At 46.3% G+C, this 19,385-nt stretch overlaps 1 protein-coding gene across 1 annotated transcript in view; it reads right to left on the bottom strand.

The window, feature by feature from the left end:
- The window catches only part of Antxr1 (ANTXR cell adhesion molecule 1), a 200,969-nt gene that overhangs the window by 164,928 nt on the left and 16,656 nt on the right, over nt 1-19,385 (bottom strand). The window contains exons 2-3 of the mRNA XM_085840381.1: nt 12,780-12,851; nt 8,685-8,756 (exon numbers count right to left, since the gene is read on the bottom strand). Of these exons, the coding sequence (XP_085696507.1) occupies nt 8,685-8,756; nt 12,780-12,851 (144 nt within the window). The remainder of the gene's footprint in view (nt 1-8,684; nt 8,757-12,779; nt 12,852-19,385) is intronic.

The following is a 19,385-nucleotide window of genomic DNA, read 5'->3' as shown; positions in this document are numbered from 1 at the left end:
CGAGGCCAGTGGGTTGAAAAAGATATGATAACCCTTCGACCCACGGCTGTTTTGCTAGGCTTTGTGTTTGAATCTTGGAAAGTTTGGAAGAAAAGTGAAACTTCCAGTCAAAAACAGTCCTTTGAGGGTGTACATCTCACTGTGACTGCCGCTCCCAACACATCACAGATGTGACTAACCCATCAGGACAGAGCAGATGGCTCTCACTGCCTGAAGGTAAGTGAGAAAGGGTGACACACTCAAATCTTAGGACACCTGCACAAGGCGGAGCTGCTGACAGGGAAGAAAACATCCTGACATTCCAGGTCACAAGAACAGTAAGAGCTTTAGGAGGGAATGAGCCGAAACCTGCCATCCAATGAGAGGCCAGGAGAGGGGTCCTAACCCAACTGCTCAGTGGTGGGCCACGGGAGAGATTCAACTCAGTCATCCAGTGGTGGGACCAGGAGAGGGGTCCTAACCAAGTCACCCAGTGATGGGTCAGGAGACAGGATCCTAACCCAGCCACCCCATAGTGTGTGGAAGAGAAACCTCCTTCAGTGTGACCCAGCACCTGCCCCAGACCCTCCGTTTCAGGCATCTGCTTCTTCCTTCCTCTGGAATGACTTCAGGGTCTCCACTCAAGGAGGAGGGCACATGAGTTTAAAAACATTACTTCCATATTTCACACTTTATTTTTCTTTATTTTGAGGTCTTAACTTTGTCAACGAGGCTCAATGAGGAAAGCCCAGTTGATACCAATTCCCTCTCTCCCTTGGTGGGCTCTGGGGGATGGGGATGTCTCAGCAGCCAGGAAGATGAGTGCCAAGAAAATAGCCCATTTTGAAATAAACTCACAGGATATATACATATGAAAGATTCCAGTTCCTATTGGTGATGAAGGTACCTTGTCTCCAAAATATCAGGTAATACACACATACATATATGCACATGGGCACACACAGAGGCACACACACATACACACATGTACATACACATGTGCACATACATATACACACATGTATGCACACACACTCAAGGGTACACACAGGCCACACACATATTTGTAGGCATAGGAAACCATTCACAGAAATGAAAATATTTGCTAGCTGAAAATGCAGAAAGTGAAACAGAGCTAAGTGCTGCAAAAACAGCAGTAAAACAGAAAACACTGAGTTGGCGATTACAGAACAAGTCTGCAATGTGCTCAGAGAACTTCAATAAAAGCGATAGACTGGGATGGAGCGATGGCTCAGGCAGTAAAGTGCTTGACATGTAAACACAAGGGCCCAAATTCAAACCCCAACTTTTTGAGAAAACAAAAGAAGCCAGGCATGATGACCTGCACCTGCAATCCCAGTGCTGTGAAGGCAGACGTGGGATTGCCTGGGGCTCTTTGGCTAGTCAAACTAGCTGAATTAGTCAGCTCCAGTCTGAATGAGAGGGCTGGTCTCAAAAGCAAACAAATAAAAATAAAAGGAATCTCAATAAATAAATACATACATACATACATACATACATACATAGTGTTGGAGAGCAAGGGAGGAAGACACCCAGTGTCCCTTCCCACCTTACATTCATGTGCGCGAGTGCACACACACATACACACACAAACACACAGTGCAGGAAAAGAGGCAGATTGAACATATACTTAGACCGTAAAAGCTATCGTGAGCAGGTCAGAATACTAATAAGAAAATCAAAGAAGAAAAGGGTCTTAGGTTGAAGAAGTTTAAGTATCAGATAGGATAGCTTAGATACCATACACAGTCACTTACAGAATCAATGAGACGACTCTCTCTCTCTCTCTCTCTCTCTCTCTCTCTCTCTCTCACACACACACACACACACACACTACATCAATTTTTAAAATATTTGAGATAAAAAAGTCCCAAAAGCTTCCAGGAGAGAGAGAAAGAAAGAGGTGTAGGGATGGAGTGTACAGCCCAGAAGTCCATCAGCAAACTAATGCAGCTTAGACACTAACACTCAAAAATTAAGTTATCCAGATTGTATCCTTTGAAGAGAATAAATGATTCTGAAAGTTGAGGGGAGAGGGTAAACAAAAATCACACGGGAGACACTGTCTTAAATCACAGCATAGCAAGAGTAAAGCTGTGCACAGATGAGGTAGGAGTTAGCACGGAGAACAAGACTCATTCGTCAGCGGGAAGGAGCTTCAGGTTCGACAGACCCAACATTCCACTCAGACCAGCAGCAGCTTTCGATATTCAGAGACGATAAGGTACAAACAAACCCTCCTTCATCTCAAGTTGGCAGGAAAGGGTGAGACTGCGCAGCACAGAAGGAATGAGACTCCACAAGGGCGGTATACAATAATGAATTAATGAATACAAATAAAAAATTTAAAACATAGAAAACAGAAGTGTTGATAAATCTAAAAAATAACCATTAGGTAACTGGAAAAGTTAGAACTAATAAAATAATTAAGATGACAGGGGGGCGGGGGGGCAACTCTCCAGGGCTGGGGATGAGGCTAAGTGATAGAGTGCTCAGCTAGCCTGTCCAAGCCCTGGGTCCCAGCCCTAATGCCCAAGGAAGGAAAGGAGGGGGTGGGGAGGGAGAGAGGGAGAGGGGAGAGACAGAAAGAGACAGAGACAGAGATAGACAGAGAATCAGAGAGAGGAGGGGGAAAGACAGGGAGGGGGAGCAAGACAGAGAGAGAGACACACAGAAACAGAGAGAGGCAGAGAGACAGAAGGAAGGGGAGAGAGAGAGAGAGAGAGAGAGAGAGAGAGAGAGAGAGAGAGAGAGAGAGAGGAGAGAGAGAGAGGGAGAGAAGAAAATAATTCTATAAAACCAGTATTTTCTCCCCCAAACCTATTTCTTAAGCTAGTTCTGGAGTCACAAGCTGAATTACTGATTGTCCATGTGGACATCCCACGGACGCCCCTACAAGCATTTCATGCTGTTTAATGGAAGCTCACGGGCTCCAAACACCAAGCCCACTGTGCCTGTGAGCACGACCAATCAAGGCGATGGACCAGGTAATGCTCCACTCACAGTGGGAATGGAGTTAGCCAACACTGAATGCAACCTAGGAGAAGAACAAAACCTTCTCAGAGGACACAAAACAGACATGATAAGCATGCTTAAGGACGAGCAAGAGCTGCTTAGTAAGAAGCCATCGGTGCCAGGACTAATTAAGCTTTTCGGACGACTCAGATGAAAACCCCAAGGATATTTGGAACACTAAGACAAAAATATATAAAAGCAAATGGTTGGAAAAATCCACTTAAAACCAAGGAGATTTTTGCTCAATATTAGAAATGAGGAAAGACCGGTCCTCCAGATGTTGAAACTAATTAAAACAATGTGGGTTGAGTGTGGAACTGTAGACAAACAAACGGAGCCATAATGGAGCAGAAACCCAGCAGCCCCAAGTCCACCCCGGCTGCTTCTTACGTGGCTGTTTAAAAGCTTGTTCCACAACAGCACTGGAAAAACCAGTGCAGGAGAAATGTCAAGAGTTAGCCCCATATCTTACATGGGAATAAGTTGTGGCAAAACTTATATTAAAAATTGCATATTGCCATAAGCAAAAGTATTAGTAACAGAAAAATTATGAATAAGAATATTAAATTTCTGAAGAATATATAGGAAACAGAATTCCCCTTCACATGAAAAGAATCCACAATAACCAAACGCAACCAGAAATATGAGAATCAGCAGCATTTTAAATCTGTAGTGGATTGCATTCCCCTGGCATGTAAAAACAAAGAGAGTATATATGACCACTTTAGCAGATGACACACAGCACTGGGTTAAACCCATCCCCTCTCTTGAATTCTGTTAAGTGCTAGCTGAACTCCACAGACACTACCTAATTTCCAGATGTTGAAACATTAGCAGTGATTCAGGTAATTTCATGTTTAAGACTTGGAGTGTTCAGAGAATCATCTGTAGTAGTTCACACTAAGTTGCTGTGTTATAATAATGCTTCAGTCAGCATTATACACTCTGCTATGCTAATTAAGTGGCCCACAGTTCTCGGGCTGTGTAAATGAGGACTCTGAGAAACCTTGGTAGGGGACATGATCTGACACAGAGTGTGATTCAACCAAGTTTCAAATCCAGAGATCAGAAACGAGTCCTGCCATTTGACTGATATTGGGCCTCAGTGAATTTCCAGACCCTCCCCCTGCCCCCCGTCCTCATTGTGAAAGGGAAGGAAAGCACACAGCCTGCTATAGCCTACCACAGCCTGCCACAGCCTGCCACAGCCTGCCTCTGCCCACCTCAGCCTGCCTCTGCCCGCCTCTGCCTGCCTCTGCCTGCCTCTGCCTGCCTCTGCCTGCCTCAACCTGCCACAGCCTGCCACAGCCTGCCACAGCCTGCCACAGCCTGCCTCAGCCTGCCTCAGCCTGCCTCAGCCTGCCACAGCCTGCCACAGCCTGCCTCACCCTGCCTCAGCCTGCCACAGAGCAACAGCCACAGGAAGGCCTAGAACGTATACATAGCTGTGGGGAAGGGAGTTGAAACTCTAAAGGTGGCTCCAGAGTCTCATTCCCTCTGTTCAGTCCTGGTCTTAACCTGAGGACAAGTTTCATGGTGTGTTGGTGGCTGAAGTGATTTGTAAAAGACTGAGAAAAATCCTCATTTCTGGGAATTCCGGGGAGAGGGGACCCTGCTACTGTGGCTTTGCCTCAGAGGAAGGCTTTCCCCTACTAATCTATCTGACCAAAACACCAAAAGACACCCCCTTTTAGCTAGATTCTTGGGGTGTCTTTGGACGGGATGCAGAAGGAGGCTCCCAATTCTTTTGTTGAAGCTGGAGGTCCCAAGTCACTCCTACACTGCACCGTAGTAGATCCAAAACAGCTTGGTTAAGTTCAGTAACTGTGAAAGCTCTGTCCACACTAGAGGTAGGAGAACGGCCTGAACCCAGGCTATGGCTAACTCAAGCAACAAAAGGACACAAACAAAACCCCAAAGTTAAAGCAACATGAAAATAAAGCTACACTCCAAAATTACACATCAAATAAATGCTCCTTAAAGTGTGTAGTCAGCTCTCACGGGAAAAGGTGATTGGGATGTCAATCCCGAGAGGCTGGAACGGTGCCAGACCTGAGAGCGTTATCATAACCACCCTGTGAGGTCACCGTGAGCACTTGGATCAAGATGGATCCGGAAAAAGTACTTGAACAAAACACGAACGCCTCAAGAGAAACCACACGGGAATTTTAGAACTGAAAAAGTAAAAAGAATTAAGCAGACATGCTCAGTGGCAGAAGGAAGATGGCAGAGGAAGGGACCCACTGAACTGGGAGACAGAACAGCAGCCAACATGCACCTAGGAACAGAGAGACGACTGGAAAAGATGTAACCACTTCAGGACCATATGGAATAACATGGAGAGGTTGTCACCTGTACGGTGGGAGTCACAGAAAGAGGAGAGATGGGTGCTACAGAAAAATATACTACTACCACTACCACTACCATTACCACTACTAACTTAAATAACAGTGGTTGTTACCTTGCCAAATTTAGTGAAAGACAAGAACTCGCTGATTCAATGAGGCCTGCACAACCCCCCAATATATTATAATCAAACTGCTGAGAACTAAAGAAACCTTGAAAGTGGTCAGTGTGTCCGAACTGCACACAGAACGAGAACTCAAATGGTCAAGTTGCCCTTAGAGACTGGAGAAGGTTACGCAGTCTTTCTCCCCGTGGTTTCTCCACTATGCCAATGCTCATGGCATTTTCTATTTCTTCAATCTCCCCATAGTGTTCCTGTCTGCATTTGGATCCCAGGAACATACTGGAATACATTGTCAGTGCATCCTCTATATTATGTCTTTTGATTAGCACACTCTTTTGCTCTTGTTAAGATGAGAATCTTTCGTGACTGATGCCCTATTGTTTTGTGTGTGAGTTAGGTGTAGGTGTGAATGTGAGTTCAGGGGTAGGTGAGCGGGTACACGTACTCACACGGTATGTGTGTGGGAGTGTATGGGAGTTAGGGGTAGGCAATGGCGTGCACATTCACACTGTGAGGTCAGTGGACAACCTTGGGTGTTGTCCTGCAAGAGACGGGGTCTCACTGGCCTATAACTTTGCCAACTGGCTAGCTTGGTGTTGAATTTCCAGATAATCTGCCTGTTCCTGCCTCCATCCCTCCATGGCTTGGGTAAAAGGCATATGCAGCCAGACTGACTTGTTAACATGCATTCAGAGCTCCAGACTCAGGTCAGGTCAAACCAAGCATTTTACATGTCCCTAGCCTGGTACCATTTTATTTTAACAAGTTTCTTTTAAAACTCTATAAACTCCCACAAATACACATAGCATATAACAACCCACCCTTTACTGTCTCAGAGGGATATGCTAAGAGCAAATGCTCTCAGGAGAAAAAGATGGAGACTCTTGTGCCAGACAAATCCCCGAGAGACAAGTTGTAAACAGAATAACAACTTGACCCTTGCAGCCTGTCTCTGTAGGGCATCTGAGAGTGATCACGTGCCCCCTCTTTATTTGGTAAGATTGGCAGGCCATGCCCTCCCCCAGGAGACTCACAGCACCAGTATTAAAGGCTGTTTGCAACAAAGTGGGGGCTCTGACCTCTGCCACTTCTTTGGCACAAGAAACTAGTGATAATGAAGTTAAGGCACAAACAATTAGATTCCAAGTAGACTGAAAGAAATGCTGTCAGCTTGGCGTTTTGATTTATCCATCTCTCACCTGCCCCTGCCAGCTGTCCAGAGGCTGAGGAAGTGGCTCCCAACATCTATAGAAGCTACGATGAACTTCATCTCCCAGTCACACTGGCACATCCAAAAGGGTGACTGTCATGAAGTGACACCAGGATGCCACAGTTGCAGTAGGGTGTGAAGGACAGGTACAATCTGGTTCTGGCTTGGGACTGATGATACAGACACTCCCACAGGGATAACTAGCACCCACGGGCATGGATTAGCTCTAGTTCCTTCTTATTCATGTAGGAGAAGAGTCAGTGGCCAAGGAAACATGGTTGGCTCTATGAGCCATTCACAGCTCATTGTCCTAGCTGTCTGCACTTGAGTCACCTGGCCTAGTGTTGAAGACAAGGATGCAGCAGGAGGGTCAGCTAGGCTTTCCTGGTTAATTCCCCATCTCTGGACAGAAGCCAGGCCTGCTGAAGGATAGTGGGTAAAGATGGAGCCGAATCATGTCTCTTGCACAAGGTCAGGTCTCTCCCCAGAGAATCTCAAAGTGCTTGATCAACTCTGAAGGAGGCTTCTAGGACTGCAGGGTTGTCTCTTCAGAGAGAATGTACAAGAAGAAGGGGGAAAAATAGAGCCTGGGCCTACTCTGTGTCCTGCTTGGTGTCCATGGGAAGGAGACATGGTCTTAGTTCCTTCTTCTGTGAAGAGCATATGACACCCACTTTTAGAATGGAGTTTCTGGGCATCTCAACTACATGCATGCAATAGATGGAGAAAGAGGATTTGAAAGTGGAGTGCTAGGTGGGAATCAGGCGTGGAGAGATGTGGGCACTGGCTTGGATTTTCTGGTCTGAGCCAGAAAGATAATAGAATTGTTAACCTATTATCGTTTTGTAAGAGAATTTTATCAGTGAGGTCTTCTATCTATTCTTTACACTTGCCGCTATGGTTTGGCTTAAAGGCTGTGGGCTGGACAGTTGGTTCTCAGTATGGTGCCTCAGAGAGGCAGTAACTAGGAGGCAGGGCCTGGGAGGGAGGGGAAGTAACTGTGTCACTGGTGGATGGATCTTGAAGAGATTAAAGTAGCCCTTGCAGGACCCAGACTCTTTCCCAAATTAACTGTATCAAGAGTAGGCCTAGCCCTTGAGTCCCTGGGCTCCATCTCACTTTGTGGCCTCTCGTACTGTGATGCTGTGTGTCATGTGTGATGTATAGACACTGGCTTATACTCTTGGGTCTCCAGAAATGTGAGCTAAGTAAAGAAACCTCTTCTCTTCATAAAGGACCAACTCTGTGGCATTTTGTTATAGCAACAGAAAAACGGACTTACACTTGCTCTTCCCTTCCTCCATCTTATCCAGCGTTCCTATATTTGTCAGCCAGGAATCCCAAGCCCTCACAATGTGAACTATGCTACCTTTTTCTAAAATGTATGCGGTGACACTAATTGGAGCAGATTATCCTCCAGCATCCTCCTGCACCAGATTAACTATGAATGCATGACATGCGTCTGTCACCAGGGCCTTCTTCTGTGGAGTGAAAATGACTGACATTTCCCCACACTCCATTACAATCTCCTTCTAGTTACTTGCTGTTGCAGCTTTCCTTCATGTCCCCAGCCTTGATAATCAGGCAAGGACACCATTCAGGCTCTTACCTCTCTAGTGGAGCTTTACCAAATTTCTGAAACCCAGTTTACAAAAGAAATCCAATACGAATGGGAGAAAAGACAATCCCCAAAGAACCTAGATTGCCAACATTTTGCTCCAACTCAGCAGATGGAATTAACATTCAAGAGCGAGGAGGTTCATCTCTACATGGTCTAGTCATTTAAAACACTTCACCAACATCAGGAAATATCATCAGAAGTGACTGCACGGCGAGCCAGCGGAAGGGCCCGGATGCAGAGGTCAGGGCTCAAATTAAGAGAGCTGTTAGATTAGGCTGACTGACTGCTGAGCCACCAGGTGGCACAAGTCTCAGGGCTACTCAGGAAGAGACAGACTTAGAAATGATGCGGCAGTGAAATCTCCTTACCTGTCCTCAGTTAGTTTCATTAAAGTTGTCCCTCGAGTAGAGAAGACAATGAAGGACATCCTTAGCTGTGGGCTGGAAAGGAGAGAAACTATGTTAAGTCAGACAGAATACCTGGGGCATGCCCGCCCCTTCCCGGATTCCTTTCTGTTTTTATCTTTGTGTCACGGCTCCTGAAGCTGAGGAACTACATCTAAGTGGGGGTCCCAGAGGATGTGGCAAGCAAGGGTTTAACTAATGGCCAACTTGAAGCTCCAAAGCAAAGGTACCTGGTGTGTTTCCCTTCTTACAGGCTACCATCACACAGTGGGTACATCACCATAAGAAAGATGAACTCCATCCCAACTCAGGACTTCCCTGAGACTGGTCTACCAGGGGTCTATGAAATGGTGACTCCTCTCAGAAAATTCTGACAGCTTCTTCAAAGAAGGTAGTATCTCAGAAGGATCACCATTCATGTTATTCCATCTTGGCTGCTTCCAAGGGGAAGAGGAGTGCTAGGCCACAGAGGGTCTCTGCTGCTCAATGACATGACTCATTCTTAATGAATAAGTCAACATCACCATTACACACAGTACTCAAAAGTTTTCAGCATAAAATTCACTCTCTGGGTAACAGAGCACTCTGATGTGAGGACTGGCAAGAAGCACCAGAAATCTGCACAGGGTTTGGCAACTGCTTGCCATCCTGTGGGGCCCTCATTGGGAAGCCAACTAGTCAACCAGAATAGTGCCAACCTGTGTCTTCCCAAGGCATTTGTCTCCCAGAGTTGATCTGGCTCTGATTCTTGTACACATGGCCTCTTTTTATGGCTTAGCTTGGACCTGGGCTTCCATCGCCTGACCATCCCAGCTGTTTCCTAGAATCACCCCTGATATGCTGAATTCTCCACGCTGCGCCCTAAGTTACATTTCATGAAATAAAAATCAGGTCTTGTTGCTTAACTGCTAAGAGAGCTCTAACGGCCCTGGCTACTCCTAGGATGAACATTGTTACTGTGTGCCTGACATATATTTGCTGTTAGTGTTTTAGCAGAGGTGGGAAGCAATGAAAATTAGTCAGGAGTGAGGGAGTCAGCAAGGAAGTAGAAATTAGAAGAAGAATAAAAGATACAAGAGACTAGAGACAATGGCATGGGAAGGACTAAGAGGGATAATGGCCTAAAGGGGGCAGCTGGCCCTCCAGAATGGCAGGAAAGGCATGGATGAAACTCCTAGAAACAGGATTGGGCGCTGAGGCAGCATCTGTCTGCTGTCCTCTAGGCTCTCAGTGACTAGGAAATGGTTTTTTTTTTCCTAAGAGTAATGGATATGAGGTGTGGGCTGGGAGACAGATGAGAATCATTCTTGGGAAGCTGAGGGGTGGTCAGAATAAAGGAAAGTAAAAGGATCTCAAGTTAAAAGGATCCCTCTGCAGTTAGTAGTGACATATTTGTTCAAGTATCAGCCACCATGGTTTGAATAGGTATGGCCCCCATATATTTATACATTTGAATGCTTAGCCTAAAGAATGGCGCCATTAGGAGGGGTGGCCTTGTTGGAGGAAGTGACCTTGTTGGAGGAAGTGTGTCACTAGGGGTGGGTTTTGAGGTCTCACATATATGCTCAAACTCTGCCCACTATAAGTCAGTCTCCTGCTGCCTGTAGATCAAGATGTAGAACTCTTGGGGCTGGAGAGATGCCTCAGCAGTTAAGAGCACTGACTGCTCTTCCAGAGGTCCTGAGTTCAACTCCCAGCAACCACATGGTGGCTAACCATCTGCAATGGGATCTAATGCCCTCTTCTGGTGTGTGTGAAGACAGTGACATTGTACTCATACATAAAATAAATAAATCTTTAAGAAAAAAAATGTAGACCTCTTGGCTCAGTCTCCAACACCATATTGGCCTGTATGCTACCATGCTTCCTGTCATGACGTCATTGGACTAAACCTCTGAAACTGTAAGCCAGTCTTATTTAAATGTTTTTGTTTTATTAGAGTTGCCATGGTTTCTTCCCAGCAATGGGAATCCTGAGACACATGGGTTCCCTCTACCCAACACTATGCTATTTATAGGATAAATAAAATCATCCACTCAGCCTTTTGAGAGACTCCCACACTTATTTCCATAGTATCTGCATCACTTTACACCCCAGTAATAGTGGATTCTCCCTCCCACTCATCCTCACCAGCATTTATTCTTGGTAACGGCCACTCCGGTTAGGATGAGATGGAGTCTCAAAGCAGTTTTGATTCCTGTTTCTCTGATGGCTAAAAATGTTGGACACTGTTTAAAATGTCTGTATCTTTTCTTTTGAGAAATCTCTGTTCGATTCCATAGCCCATTTTTCTTAGGTTGCTTTCTTGATGACTAATTTTTGAGTTATTTGAATGCTTAAGATGTTAATCCTCCTTCAGACCTGTAGCTGGCAAAGGCTTTATCTGATTCTATTGGTTACTTCTTCACTTGATTGACAGCGTCCTTTGCTGTCGAAAGGCCCCCTTTTTAGTTATTTGAGTAACTAGAGTCCTGTGTAAGAAGTCCTTGCCTATGCCTATATCTTGTAGTGGTTTCCAAGTCTCTAGTTGAGGTCTTTGATCCATTTAGAGTTTAGTTTTGTTCAGGGTGAGAGATGTGGATCTAGTTTCATTCAATGTGGAGATACACAGTTCTCCAGGCATTGTTTGTTGACAATACTATTTTTTCCCTCCTCTTATTCAAGAGTATTACCCAGTGTCTGGCACTGCTGACAAGAGCCTTTGGGCTGTTGCAGAAGCAAAGCTCAGAGACAGTCTTAACCCCTGCACACTGAAGGATCTGCTTGGTCTGGATATGAGTCATCTCCCTCATAGCCTAATGTCTTGAGGTTGATACAAGCAACGTTCAGAAGTGGGGCTTTAGAGAATCAATTAATTGTATTTTGAGGCTCTATCTCCATTAATGACTCAATCTATTAATGGATTCGACATCTGAACAGTCTGCCCAGAGGCAGTGAAACTGTGGAAGGTGGAAACAAGGTGGAGGAAGCAGGAAAGTGGGTAACTGTGGGTGTTCCCTTGAAGTTTTACCAGGTCTCTAGTCCCAGCATGAGGCAGGCAGCAGTACTACACCACACACCTGGGCCAGGATGCTGTACCTCACCACAGCCTGGGAACAGTGGCGTTAACATGGCATAAAACCTCTGCAACCATGAGCCAAAATTAACTTTTCTCCTAGGTTGTTCTCCAAGTGGTCTGTCACAGGGACAAGAAGTATGGCTGATAGCCCACAGCCAAGGAATATAGAGGGAGAGGGCCTGAGGAAAGTGCCTTGAGGTCTAGAGTAAGCCTTGGAGATGTCCCTGCTTTGTTCTTCCTTCATCTGTAAGTCAAGGGGCTGGGGGAAGGGTTCTCTCAGTAGCTCCACCCTTGTCTAAGTATTTTTTTAACACCACACATACACTCTCTCTCCTTGACTGTATGTTTCTCTCTCAGCACCCACTTTCCTAAGTCACCTGGGGGATCCCTGCTGTGGATTCAAAGACACCTGCCACCCTTCCTTTCCTGTGAAGAAGATAAGAGCTTGATAACTGAACATGGGAGGAGACTGTCTGCCACTACCCTGGGCTCAGAGGATCTTCTGTGCTACAGAAATGGACTGAAGAGTTTCTTGCTCACTCACATTGATCTCTGTGGAGACCGTCTACTACCGGGGGGTCTGCATCAGAGCTCACGATGCTCACACCAGCTGCACTAAGGACCTTGACAACATGCAGCAGGTGCATCCATGAAAGCGATGTGAAAGGAGGGTAATAATGTCACCTCCTTCACTAGAGGGTGACCCTAAGCAGCACCTCCACAGTTCACAGTGACTATGCTCCAACCTGTCTGGGAGGGTGACGTGAAGCACACAGAGAGGATGCAGGGGTCACGTGACCAGCCATGACTTGCTCAGGGCTGCTGTGGGCTCATATTAAAGCCAGAAGGTTTACTGTGCACCATGGTCACCTAGCACTTTGTGGCCTCCCTATGCACAGGCCACCCAGTGTGCACTCCCACAGTGTCTGGGAGTTATCGGAACAGCAGGTGGGCTGGATTCACAGTCAGCCGTGACAGAAGAAACCGCGGTGCACACTCACCTGATGAATCTATGAGCCAGCTGCTCCACGAAGTAGTAGATTTCATTCCAGTGGTGCAGCACACTTCCTGACCTACAGGACAGAGAGGCATTGCGTCAGTGCCTTGTGCTACGTTTCTTTCCAGTCTACAGATTATGTATAGAAGCAACCTATTAACAAGTTCATCCACCGCCTGAAACTGGTGTGCATTTGGAAATTGTAAAACTTAAAAATTTTGAGGAATTCCTCCAACTTCATCTCCCATTCTCTCTCACAACTCCTCCCGCGCCAAACTCTGACAGTGAAGCAGACAGACAATCAAAACCCCAGGGCTCAGAATCCCAGGCTGTGTCCAGATCTTGATGACATGGTTTCTTCTGTGCTCCTCTATGAAGTGACTCTGTTCCAATGCCACTGAGTAAAATCAGCAAACTGACGGTGGTGGTTTCAATGAAAATGGCACCCATAGGCTCATAGGGAGTGCCACTATTAGGAGGTGTGGCCTTGTTGGACTAAGTGTGGCATGCTGCAGGAAGAGTGTCACTGAGGGTGGGCTTCGAGGTTTCAGATGCTCAAGCCAGGCCCAGCATCACACTCTGTTCCTGGTGCTTTTGGATCTGGATGTAGAGCTCTCAGCTAGTTCTCCAGCACCATGTCTGCCTGGGTGCTGCCTAGCTTCCCACTGTGATGATAATGGCTGAAACCTCTGTGAGCCAGCCCAAGTTAAAAGTCTTCCTTATTAAGAACTGCCGTGATCATCGTGACTCTTCACAGCAATAGAAACTGACAAGTGGCGCTCCAAGTCTCATTTCATTTAAAACTACAGATATTGGTGGAATTTTTAAATAAATTGTTGGAGGAAAGAATCTAGCAGGCTTCCTATATAATAATTGACCAATTGGGGAAGTTTATTTTACGACATCTCTGAGAGTTAAACAGTAGGAAAATCTACTAAGTCTAATGTGGTTATTGAGAATAATGAACAGAAGAAGAAAATGACTTAACTCTTCACCATATTAAAAGGGAATGCGTTTCCTGAAGAGAGAGATGAGTTCTCTGGAAGTATGCAATCGAAGTTTAGACTTGGAAGGTTGATTTTAACTCTCCTGCATCTGATACTGGTTTACAGCCTCGTTTCCATCACATTGATTTGGCCCGTTTTCCCCAGAGTGCTCATGCTCAGTCTCTCCCAGGGGGCCGATCTTAGCCTTTGTCTGCTCAAGCCTGTGATACCTTTTCCCCTTCACACACAGATCTGCTCAGCAGAGCCCGGTCTGCCCGCTGTTATAACTGAGGCTGCAATTTGCTTTCTGCTCTGACACTTTGTGTTGCAAACTCTTTCCATTGGTGTCTAGTTCTATCTGTCTGTCCGTCTGCCTATCTATCTATCTATCTATCTATCTATCTATCTATCTATCTATCTATGTTACATGAGTACGTGTGTGTGTCTGTGTCTGTGTGTGTACACATGATGTGTGGTGTATGCACATGCATAAAGTGCAACCTGACACCAAAAGAGGGTATCAGATCCCCTGGAGGTGAGCTGAACTTACAGAAGGTTGTGAATTGACTAAAGTAGGTGTTGGGAGCTGAACCTGGGACCTCTAGAACGTTGAGCCCCCTTAACCATTGAGCTGAGCCATCTCTCCAGCTCCCTCATGATACAATATTCTTCTTTAAAAAAAGAATTATTTGTTTTTATTTTGAGGGAGTGAGTATTTGCCTGCATGTGTGTAAAAAAACACACGCATGTTATGTTCATGGAAGCCAGAAGGGGATGTCAGATCTGTTGGAGCTGGAGTTGTGAGCCATCATGTGAGTGCTAAGAACTGAACTCCAGTTTGCTGTAAGAGCAACCAGTTCTCTGAACTAAAAATTCCCATTTTAGTTGGTGTGTTCCATCTCTTTGAAAAGAATGTATTTTTCCATTTCATACCTAGAAATGTTCTGTTCCTCCCATCCAAGTCAAAACAATACAGTATGCCACAGATCTGTACTTAAAGACTGCATACCAGTAGCTAGGTGTCCTGGGGGTCACAGGTTCACACTGTACACAAAAGCAGGAAGGAGGAGGTGCCACTAAGCTCAGAGCCTGGGCTGTCCCCACAGGCCCAAGTGTTAAAGGCTGCGCTCAGCTAGGCACTGCAAGAGAAGTGGATCCTGTCAACAGACCTAGTGACTGAAGTCAGGGCTTTAGAAGGAACTGTGGGATGTTGGTCTCTTTCTCCAGCTCTGCACCCACTTCTGCGATAGTGTGGTGGTTTGAATAGGTCTGGCCGCCATAGACTCACGTGTTGGAATGCTTGCCCTATGGGGAATGGCACTATTAGGAGGTGTGGCCCTGTTGGAGGAAGTGTGTCACTGTGGACCTGGGCTTTGAGGTCTCCTATGCTCAAGCTCTACCCAGTATGGAACAGTCTTCTCCCAGCTGCCTGGAGAAGACCGCCTCCTTCTGTAGACCAAGATGTAGAGCTCTCGGCTCCAGGCAACACCAAGTCTGCCTGCACGCTGCCATGCTTCCCACCATGATGATAATAGACTAAACCTCTGAAACTATAGGCCAGCCCCAAGTGAAGTTGTGCCTTATAAGTGATGCCTTGGACATGGTATCTGTTCACAGCAGTGAAACCCTAACTAAGACAGCTATGAAATGGAGGGCTTTCTTTCCCTTTCTTCCCCTCCAGGGGTATTTTGGTGGGTGTTATTCTATTTATTTTGTTTTTTAAATTTAATTTCTTAATTACTGACAACTTCCCATGCATATATAATGTATTTTTGTTCATTTTCCCCACCACCTACCCTCTTGTATGCCCCTCCCACTGAACCCCTTCTAGACAATTCTGTCTTCATGACTTCTCATGCCACACCACATGAGTGACCACTAACTCATGAGCCCCTGGAAATCTTTCTAATGTGTCACATTAACAGCAAACCACTGTGAGAGACCTGGTTACAGGGAAAGTGGAGACTCAGACAGGGGAGAGAGGAGAAGCCCTTTAATGCACTGTGTAACAAAGAGGTTTCATACCTAACACAACCCTAGCTGAACCCAAACTCCCATTCAGGAGGCTGGCCTGCCCGGTGCCACAGGCCCCCTACCTCACCAACTACCCAGCACTTGCAGCTTAGCAGTCTGCCCTACCTTTCCCGTCTTCTGGAAACCACCCAAGGGGACTCTGGGTAACCCCTGCCTCTCCAGGAGTAGACGATGCATATTCTTTGACTTCAAGGCTCTCTGGTGTGCATTGGCCATTTGTCTCTTGACTGATTTTCCAGTTAGAAACTACCCTAGAGGCTACTGCCAGCATAACCAACCCCTGGTAGCTCAGACCTATATAGGGTCACTCTCACTTAGAGCCTAAAATCACATTCCTGATCCCAACCAGGAGAAGCTAGGTACTGTCTGGGGAAATGGCAGCTTGTATTCAAGTCCAGCTTTTCTCCACCCAGCTATGTATTTTTAATCATATGACATATCTCGTGTCACCTTTGTCTGTTTAAGGGTTGTGTACCTAAAACCCAGTCATGCCGGACTAACCTAGTCACAGCTATTCAAGCTGCAAGGTAGAAACAAGAACCTCCTTCTAAACCCAAATATTAGGAGTACCAAAAGATGCCTGTTCCCTCGGACATGGTGGGTTTGAGTGGTATGGAGACCAGTGAGGGGTCTCCTTTGGGGATTTTGTGTCTCTATTCTGCAAGCACAGGTCTCTTCATAATTTGGAAATAAAATAGCCTCCCAGGAGTCCTGCCTGGAGACAACATTACAGAATTGTCTATTGGAAGATTCACTTGATATCCTTGGGATCCAATCAGAGCCAGGTCAGCCTTGCCCAGTATGAAACTGAAGTGGGTTTTTGAAAGGGCTCGCCACTCCCCAGGGAAGAAAAGCCGTGGTCTGTACTGTAAGCCCTGCTGATGATCATTGCTGAGAGCAAATCCAGGTCCCTTACTTATTTTTGTTTTTTCTGTCTCTAGTATTTGAAATATGATTTAAAAATAAAAAGACAAGAAACATTTGACATCACCCTTTTTGAGGGACTCTGTACAGAGCAACCTGGCATTGCCCTCGGGTAACAGTCCAGTCACTTCCAAGGGCCTGCAGTGTATGCAAAGAGGGGCGAAAGCAGAGTCAGATTTTACCCAGTTGTTTTCTGAACACAAGAGCATTCTTTTCTGCTCCCGAGAGTCTCCGACCCTGTGGTTAAATGCCTTGAAAACACATTTGCTATCCAAGCAACCAGAGCATAATGAAAAGGACATACAACAAGCATGCGGCAGGATCCACCACCGGTGACTGCCTACCCCGGAGATCTACACAGCTAAGACAGAGATTACAAAATGGCCAGTCCCACTCATCCTTACTCCACCTGATGCCAGTGACACTCTTGGGTACTGGGTGGGTACAGATATGTGCAGTAGCTTCAGAGACAATGGGTGGACCCAAAATTAGCCACTGCATACTCTCTCCCAGATTCTCCCCACCCTCTTTTCTCCCTTCTCTCCTTTTTGTACACCCTAACAAGTTGGAGCCCTATTTTGGCCCAGGCCTTTATCAACTGTCCTCTTGTGGCCACACTGAAGCCTCCCTCCTGCACCTTGACTCTTGCTTCCACTTCAGCTTCTTCAAACACTAGTTCCGATGCTACCCCCGGTGCTGAGCACCTTTTCTCGTCCTCTGTCTGGGGACATGCATCCTGCTCTGCCTGATGCTGTGGCGCCTCCACCAGCCATGATGCCTGACCTCTCTCCTGCCACATGACTTCCCTTAGTCAGTCCAACTGATGGCTTCGAAAACAATGACGCTCACCCTGCAGAATGCAGGCAGAGATTGGGAAATCGGCTCCTGGGATATCGCCAACTTTTTCTTTTTCAAAGAAATGAAGCATAATAAGATTGAAAAACCAGAATGTGCTGCAGAAAGTAACAGAAAACAGTGCCTCGGGGGACTTCTGGTAGGCTGTGCAAGTTTGAGCAGTTGCCGCCACGTTAGAAGGAGCACTTCTTTCTGTGACTCGTGATTCAAAAGGTGTTTTAACCATACAGGTACTCCCTTCTCCTCCGCTCTGCCTTTCCAACACACACACACACACACACACACACACACACACACACACACACACACTCTTACATGCATGCACCACACACACACATATGCACTCACACCACACACAAACACACACACACACACACACACGCACATGCACACACACACACACTCTTACATGCATGCACCACACACACATATACACTCACACCACACACACACACACATGCACAAACACATGTACATACACTGCACACACATTCACTCACACATGCACACAACCAGGAAAAGCTTACAAACTACTGTTATTTTTGGTGCAAATTCAACAACAACAAAAAAGTAACGTCGTTAAGACAGAAAATGTTAAGCTGTCCTAGCAGGCGCTTCTATGGCTGAACCTCATGATTCATTTCTCATGTTCTCCAGGTTCAGAGATGATCCCATGAGATCTGCATCACATCTCCTAGAAGGCTTTAAAAGGGATGGACCAATGTCACCCAAAGATGCTATGGAAAATTACCACTTGTGGGGAAGTGACATAGACTGAGGGTCCACAGGACAGAATTTTAAAATAGAATGTCAACAAAGCAGCTTGTTCACTGAAGGAAATGTAGGTATGAAATATGAAAGACAAACAAAAGGTAGACCCTGAGGCCCATTTCCCCTCCTCAGGTGCTCAAACAGGGGCCCTGCCCTGCCCAACCCCAGCTGTAGTCAAACCTGGGCACTTGTCCCTGCCCCTGCAGACCAGCCCCCAGCCACAGTGAGACCGGGTCACAGCCCACTCCCTCATACACCTCCTCCACCCCCACCCCCCCAAGCCGCAGTCAGACTGGGGCACTACCCACTCTGCAGCGACCTGTTTCCAGACCTTCCTCTAAGCTTGAACATTCAGACCAGGGTCCTTGATTTCTTCATCTATGGCCACACTTCTGTCCTTATGAAACCGGCCACATCATCTGCCATGCCTGCATCTTCTCCAGGCTGCAGAAACGCTTGTCAGACAGTAGTAGGATGTCTTCATTCTCCACACGGGCTGGATTCCATTTCTTTTTCACTTTTATAGAACCGATGAGCTGAGCCCTTTTATACCATCTCTTTTTACACACAACGGAGAAGATACTGTGAATTTCTACAGTGCACTTCTTTTTGGCAATTGCACAGAAATTGACCCTCCATGTGTCCCTTGATTAAGAAACGGGCACCCGAGAGGGGCAGTGTGACAGAGCTCCCTTCTCCTCCTTGAGAACCTCGGGGGGGATGGGGTGGTCGGGGGACAGACTCTAAAAAGGAGGTGGCATATCAGGTCTAAAGAGGGCAAGTGCCTCACCCCTTCTATGGCACCCACCTCACTGTGCTAGGCAGACAGTGGGGCACAGGAGGACCAAGGCTTTCATTATAGTTGTAATGTATGTAGCAATAAACACAGCACTTTAGAAATACTTATTGTCCCGTTGATTCCCGTTGTTGGCTGTTGGAACCAGTGCAGGATGGAAACTTTTCACCCTGTTGAAAAGTTACTAAGAATTTCAAGATGGGAATAGCAGAGCATACGGCCAAATGCCAGTCCTTCTCACCGA

The sequence above is a fragment of the Mus caroli genome, unplaced genomic scaffold (assembly GCF_978045245.1).
Source record: "Mus caroli unplaced genomic scaffold, Mus_caroli_1 scaffold_7, whole genome shotgun sequence".
NCBI classification, from domain to species: domain Eukaryota; kingdom Metazoa; phylum Chordata; class Mammalia; order Rodentia; family Muridae; genus Mus; species Mus caroli.
Note: the sequence above shows the minus strand (reverse complement) of the source record. Positions and strands in the feature narration are given on the sequence as shown.